Below are 7,136 nucleotides of genomic sequence, written 5' to 3' on the forward strand. Positions count from 1 at the left end.
CTGGGCACGCTGCTCTCTCAGTGCAGGCGGGTGGGGAGGAGGATCAGCCCTCGCCCCCACAGCAGAGGTGGGTGCGGGCGCCGCCAGGGAGCGTCTCCACGAGCGAGGGGGCCCGCCGGGGCCGGTCACATGCGGTGAGTCCGGGGGAGAGACGTCCCGGCGTGGGGGGGTCTATGGGGCTGCGGAGGTGCCTGCCGGGGCAGGGAGCGGGGAGAGCATGCGCTGCCAGGAGCCGGAGGATCCCGGCCTCCCGAGTGCCCGCCAGCCCCTCGCCCCGGCGCGGTGGAGCCGGAGACGGCGGCCCGCAGGCGGCGGGTCCAGCGGGAGCCAGGCCCGGGGGGGAACTGGAGTTTCGCAGCCAGCGGCGGCGGGAGGGAGGAAGAAGCTCGGGCAGCAGCAGCAACGGAAAGACAAAATGGCTGCTGCACAAGAGGAAGTGAGGTCAGAAGCCCGCGCGCATGGGAGGGGAGGGGGGGAAGGGCGTGGGCAGCGGGAGCCGCATGTGCGCGGGGAAAGGGAGCGGCGTGAGCCATCTTGGAACCGGGCAAAGGCAAGGCAGGGCGGAAGGCCCGGCGGCGGCGGCCATCTTAGAGCCGGGCAAAGCGTGCGAGGGACCGGGGGGACGGCCCTGGCGCCGGGAGGAGGGGAGGCTTCTGAATGCATACGTGTATAAAAGTAGCTCTAAAACGAGCGCCCTCCCTTTCGAAACAGGCTCAGGAGATGTAAAGGTGGAGGTAAGAACTAAAAGAAAATTGGAAATAGAATCTCATGTTGTAACATCAGGAGAAGCAGAATTGGTGATGTCTGTACCAATGCGATCCAGGCACAGGTGGCAAGCAACGGTTGCATCTTGAGCTCGAGAAGGATTGTTAATGCATTAAGACTCCAAGTGAGCAATCTTTTTCTTCTTCTTTTTTTTTTTTTGTAAAAGGGAGAAAAATCTTCTTGAATAATGACTTCCATTTTTCCCTTATCTGTCTCCTGACTTGATTTCATTTTACATTTAATTCAAATGCAAAACATACAGCTGTACAATAGAAGACCAGCTGCATTATGAGCTACAGGGACTGGTTCAAGCATAGCCAGCAGTGATCCTTCCCCTCTATTTAGCACTTGGGAGACTGCATCTGGACCGCTGTGTCGAGCTTGCCCCCTCCACCCCAAAACCAACAAGGACCTTGACATCCTGAATGGAGCAGGCCCAACAGAGGGGCTTCATGATAGTCAAGAGAAGGTGCACATGGTCAAGGGTCAGAGCTGGGTTTGTTCAGCTTTAAAAAGAGAAGGCTTTACGGAGACCTTGTTGCTGTCCGCAGCCACCTCATCAGAGGATACAGAGAAGGACTCTTCACAGAGTTGCACGATGATGGGACAAGAGGCAATGGACACAAGTTGGAACATGGGAAAGTGGAGTTAGCTATCAATATTATTTTTAATCGTGATAGTTGTCAAATACCAGAATGGATTGCCCAGAGAGTTTGTGAAATCTCTGTCCTTGTTCAAGACTTGGACACAGACATGAGCAACCTCATCTAGTTAGAGCTGCTTGGGGGGGGGGAGGGGAGTTGGACTAGATGACCCCAGAGGTCCTTTGCAACTTGAGTTATACTGTGATTCTGTGAAAAATTTAAGCATTCCATTTTTCCTGATAAATATTTAAGAGAGAATCAGTTAAATTGCATTGGGCAACCCCAAGGACCCTAATTTATGAATTTCCTTGTTAAATTCATTGCATTAGGGTAAATCAGTGTTCAAGCTGACTAATGCAATGATTAATACCAAGTTAACACGCTGCTCTGAACAGTCCACCTCACTCTTTTTAACAGCACAGCCTGTGAAAGCAGTAATCTGATGGGCTATTTGTTTTCAGTCGGTTTCACTACCTTGGTCACAATAAACAGCAGGGAAGAGTTATCTTAGAGCATTCTGCATCACTGCAGTAAAACCAGGCAGCCAAAGCCTGCAAACCTCAAAACACATTGACTTACTAATTACTCACATCTGACAATCAATTCCTAAATACCATGCTAATGATATTTCAAACATGGTTTGTAAAAGCTGATCTTCACGTTTCAGCTGAGGAAACTCATATGCAACAATTAAAACTAAAAGCACAACAAACATGTATGGATTGTACCAGCTGCTCAATACCAATAAAGACAAGACTGGAACGATCAGATTTTACACATTCCTCCTAGATGAGTTGTTTTACCAGCATAGATGACTTTAAACAGGATCTTTAGCCTTTATAGTGTTAGATGATGAAGCATTCCTCTCTCTATACTGCAAAGCCATTTTCCTTCTCCTCTTTCCCCCCTTTGAGTTCCTGGCTCCTTACAAAGAAAGCATCCAAAGCTCTTCAAAGCAGTTGTAAGATGTTGAAAGTTCAACCAGTGATCTATTTTACTTCTCAAAAGCTGCAACAGCAGAACTCAGTGTAGTGAAAGCCCTGAAGGGGATATTTGCCATGTAGAATACTATTTTGGAATGTGAGAAATTAAAAGGTGACGGACATCGATACATCGTGAAGAGCCTGATCCAGAAAACAGAGAAGGTTGATCTCCTCCTATACTGCCAGCAAGTCAAAGAGCACTGCTTTGCCAAAACTATTACTGCCTGTCAAAACTAGGGGAAAGTTCGGGCACCCTGTCTACATAGTAAAACAACTAAATTAGAAAGAGATGCACCTTGCCCAAGAATTTAACAAATGGCTCTTCCCTCCTGGATCAGGGAGGTTACTAAAGGAACCCGTATCTGCATTCTGGAAGTTCAATATGAACCTAAACAGGCTTGAAGTAAATACATACCGTCAGCCGTTACCAGTGCTGTAGTAAGTGCTGCTAATTAGACCATACTTCCAGAAAAATGGCCCTACTGGGTTGAACAGCTCATTCAGCTTAGTAAAAGCCTAGGGAAAAAGTGCAAGACAGGACCTTTATAGCTGTCCTCTTCCTGCGGAAGGCTTCCAGCAATCAATGGTTATCTACTGACCCGGGAGTTGCATCTTAATCTTTGTGTGTAACAGTCATGTGGAACCATCCATTCCTTTTCTGAACTTATTTCAACTTTTTGCCTCTGCAACACCTTGCAGCCATGCATTCCATAATACAAATGCTTTGACCTTTTGTTTTTTTTCCTAAGTCACTTACAAACACAGGGTGCTTCTTCATGCACCTTTCAGATCAAGGGTTCAGAGAGGCAAACTAAATAATGACTTACGGAAATCCTAAAGCAATCCACTGCATTTCAACGAACAGTCACAGATTTAAGTAGTCAAGCTTCTGGTTCAGAAATTAAGAAATATCACCTCAATTTAGTACACTCCTGACTAGACAGTAAGCTTAACAGTTCCTCACGTCCCCAGAAGGAATACTAATAATTAACAATAATTATCAGGGCCTTAGAAACTTTTTATGCCTCTGGATGTAGATCTAGAGTTAAGTTAGTACTCCTGCTGTTTTATCCTTCAGGCAAGAACTGCTCCTCAAACCTCAGCTGGATCTTCCCTGCCACCTGGGTCACTGCATCCATTTAAAGACTTATGAAACATCTTCTAGTGCAGCAGATCCTCTGAGGAACCCCATGTTTTATGGCAAGACGCTGTTTTCTTTTTCAGTCTGCGAATGCAGACACAGCTATTTCTTAGATTAACTCTCTTCAGTATCGCAGACATAGCTGAACAGAACACGGCACAAGTTATGAAAGTGTTTATTCAGGACCGCTAACAGTTTGGCAAATTAGCGCTTTCCACCAACACGGGGAGCAGAAACCTTCACTGGTTTCACAATCTTCTGCTTAGGTGCTGCCTTTGTGGGAGCCTGTAGAGAAACATTGAAATATGAGTCAAGGGAAGCAATGCGTGTGTCTCTACTTCATTCTTAAGATTCTTGACATAAGTTAGGTGATGTAATTAAGATATTCATTTCGGATCAGAGTCATGTTAGCAGACTGTTACCACACATATCACTGTAAACCGGCAACACCTACGATGCAAGTAACATACTAAATTAAGTCCGAAGTAATAATAAAGTACATGCAGAGGCTCTCATCAGTGTACCGTTACAAAGTTCTTAGCTAGTGGGAGATATCACATCTTCTTAGACAAGCTTTTAGCTATCAGCTGTCTCTCAAGTGGTCTCTGATAAGGCAGTGGTTTTACAGCAACACTTTTTCTTTAAAAAAAAAGTTTGTTCTATTCAGCTGTTCATGCATGTTTAACTTCAGTACAAAAATTTTCAACATGCTTCCACATCAAAATGGATACGAAAAGGCTTCTTCCAAAACCATATGAGAATTTCCAACTAAGTGCTGCAACAGGTTGTTGTTACAACATGGCATATTCCAAACAAACACCAAACAAAATTTCTATTACCCTATTGTATCTTACCTTTGCAGCAGAAACAGCTGTTTTCTTAGTTGCCTGTTTAGCCTTCTTGGCTTCTTTTGCAGCCCTGTTTGTTTCAGAGCAAAAAGAGTAAGTTATTCATGCCTGCATTCATTGTTTCTTTGTCTCTTAACTGTGAAAGCTCCAGAAAAACATGTACGGAATGCATCATTTCAGGTTTATGCTCTACATCCAGTACCTCTGGAAAGACTAATACAGGGACAGCAGAACGAAGTGTGAAAAAAGCAGCATTTCCACAAAGGTAGAGGGCAAAAAAAGACCCACTGCTGATGGCTTCTGCTGCTAAGATCACCCTCAAATATGCTGATCTAAAGAAAACAACCCACCAACAGCTTTTAAAACATGGGGCTCATCTACAGTTTAAAGGCCTTGTAGAAAAAACATTTATAATCTTTGAAATGCCTAGCATGGCTCCAGTTATCTGATTTCTTACCTAATAGCTTGCTCCCTCTGCGCCTTTCGTACTTCAGGCTTCTGATTTCGTTTAGCCATAATCTCAGCTAAAGATGCACCAGTAATAGCCCTTTGAAACTTAACAGCACGGCGCGTGCGCTTCTTCTGTATCTCTTCCTAAAACGGCAGGAGATGAAGACAAGCAATTAGTATCACAAAACATAAACAAAAGGCTAAAGACAAACACAGGAACAAGTTGCCATTAAAACTGAAGCTATTACAAAACTGTATACATAAGTAGGACGTTATCCCTCACTTTAGAGGCAACTCTAATTTCCCAATTTGCCAAAGCAGACTACTAGCTACAAATGAAAAATGTGTGTTTTGGTATCCTACAAAGGAAAATACCACCACCACCAAACAAATAAAACAAACCCCACCAACCACCCACCACTTTAGGAAGAAACGTCGGAAGTTCACCCTTCTGTAACCCCCAGAAAAAGGGGAAGAGAAAAGAAGGGAAGAGGTTTAAAAAAAAAAAACAACAAAAAAAACCAAACAAACAGGTTGTAATGTTCCGAATGGAACACAACACTTCCCACTTGTTTCAAGGGGTATCGTGATGCTAGGCAGTATTATAAACCATCAAGCGTCAACTTTCTTTAACAGGTAGAAACTTTGACTTACAACACATATACAAGCCTTTCTAGGCATGCTTTTGTTATGCAGATTTAAAGAAGAGCACTGAAAATACCTCATGCTACAGCCCACGTTCTTTTTCCTACACTGACAGGTACGTAGGAAAGATCTCCAACAAAGTTATAGCTCAGACTTTTCAAGAAGGTATGTGAGCATTTCCCCCACCCTTTACTTCCTAGATCATCTGCTTGCAAGTATGATCTACCAGATAATCAGTGCTATGCTGCCACCTCTCTGGAAGCTTACAAGTCCATGATTAAGAAGTCCACAGGTTTAACAGCATTACCCATCTTTTGTGTATTTTTTTTTTTTTTTAAAATCACATGCCATTGATACAAGCGTTCAAAGCTGCTGAACCTAGTGTAGTTCTGAATGGGCCCTCAAAGAACACACCTACAGGGCTTTTGCTGAACTGGTTACTTTCCAAACATAAAGCAACATATAAACTCATATAAAGGCAGTCACATTTACAGCATTACTGACCAGTGTTCATGCTGGTTATATGGGTCACGCTTCTGCTAAGTGCCAGCGCTTTGAAGTTACCTCTATTCCAATCAGACCAGTGACCACATTTTTCAGTGGGAAACTTCAGAGTAGCATTGGTTGCTGTATACTTACTGACTGTCCTTTCTTGTGTTTACGCCTATATAGAACAGTCCAATTGATTTGACGGGGGTTTCTCTTGGAAAGGAATGCAGACTCACATTTTGCATTCAAGAACTGAAAAACCTGGGAAAGGAAAGTATTTCATGTAAGCTTTGTTTCTAGGAAAAGCATCTGTAAAGTTCACATTAACAGATCAAGTAACTCTTTCCCTCACTGTTTCTCATCACTGACTTTTTTATTTCTGCATTAAGACTACTCTCTCAGATACTGAAATAAGAAATCCTCATTTTTTGCTATCTGTATCATCTCTCCGTTTCTGACAGTCCTACCTGCATGGGAGGCAGGAAGCACTCTCCTCACTTTTATCCCAGCGATCCGTACCCAACAAACTACAGGCAATTCATTGGTTTCCTTTGGTCACTCCACGCACTCGATGCACTGCCTCTAAACAGCGCTTTTGACGCAGCTTGGCTGTTCCGGGGCGGATGCTTTCCGACACCCTGCCCACAGCACAATCCAAAACCTCACGCTCGAGCAGAGGCGCGGCTCCCTCGCGAACCGGCTCTGAAGGCGGCCGCGACGCCCCTGCCGCTCCACCGGCGCCACCAGGGAGCCGGCGGGCACCGGGTCCCCCGCCCGGCCCCCCGGCGCGAGGCCCGCCCCCCCCCGCGGCGGCCCCTCACACCTTGCCGTCGGTGCGGGCGTAGCGGCGCCCGTGGCCCGGGTAGATCTTGTACCCGCTGAAGCTGCACAGCTCGACCCTGCGCGGGAGAGAAGAGTTAGCAGAGACAGCGGGCTAGCCCCGGAGAAACGCGCAGCCCTCCGGGTCACCCCTCCCGCGGCCGATGGCAGCGGATAGAGCAGCGGCAGCCGCCATAGCGCTTACTTCATGATGGCGGCGGCGGCGGCTCCGGAGCGGGCGGCGGCCGAGGCGAAGAGAAAGAGAGGATCATGGGAAAACGCCTTCTAAGGCCCGCGCGCTGCATGCCGGGAGGCTTCCGCCGTGCGGGGCGTCACGGGCGGCCGCCTCCTT

At 46.3% G+C, this 7,136-nt stretch overlaps 1 protein-coding gene and 1 long non-coding RNA gene across 3 annotated transcripts; one reads left to right on the top strand and one right to left on the bottom strand.

Moving 5' to 3' along the window:
• Position 1: 1 nt before the first annotated feature.
• Positions 2–1,164, top strand: LOC138060981 (uncharacterized). Of its 2 annotated transcripts, none has more exons than XR_011134523.1 (4): positions 2–134; positions 712–734; positions 824–889; positions 1,028–1,164. It is a non-coding gene; the product is annotated as an uncharacterized lncRNA (long non-coding RNA). The 2 variants fall into 2 exon arrangements; XR_011134526.1 differs by lacking the exon at positions 2–134 and adding an exon at positions 312–441.
• A 2,528-nt stretch (positions 1,165–3,692) lies between these two features.
• RPL24 (ribosomal protein L24) lies at positions 3,693–7,118 on the bottom strand. Its single transcript, XM_068907284.1, has 6 exons — positions 6,990–7,118; positions 6,789–6,864; positions 6,116–6,226; positions 4,839–4,975; positions 4,388–4,451; positions 3,693–3,818 (listed from the first exon to the last, which is right to left on the bottom strand). Exons 1-6 carry the CDS (start codon positions 6,992–6,994, stop codon positions 3,738–3,740), a joined length of 474 nt encoding a protein of 157 aa, XP_068763385.1. The 5' UTR covers positions 6,995–7,118; the 3' UTR covers positions 3,693–3,737.
• Between the last annotated feature and the right edge of the window lie 18 nt (positions 7,119–7,136).

Source organism: Struthio camelus, chromosome 1 (genome assembly GCF_040807025.1).
Source record: "Struthio camelus isolate bStrCam1 chromosome 1, bStrCam1.hap1, whole genome shotgun sequence".
In the NCBI taxonomy this organism is placed as follows: domain Eukaryota; kingdom Metazoa; phylum Chordata; class Aves; order Struthioniformes; family Struthionidae; genus Struthio; species Struthio camelus.

Coding starts and splice junctions, on each gene's coding strand:
- RPL24 (XM_068907284.1), bottom strand. Junction 4,976..6,115: donor AACACAAGAAAGGACAGTCA/GTAAGTATACAG, acceptor CTGCCGTTTTAG/GAAGAGATACAGAAGAAGCG. Junction 4,452..4,838: donor CAGAGGGAGCAAGCTATTAG/GTAAGAAATCAG, acceptor TGAAACAAACAG/GGCTGCAAAAGAAGCCAAGA.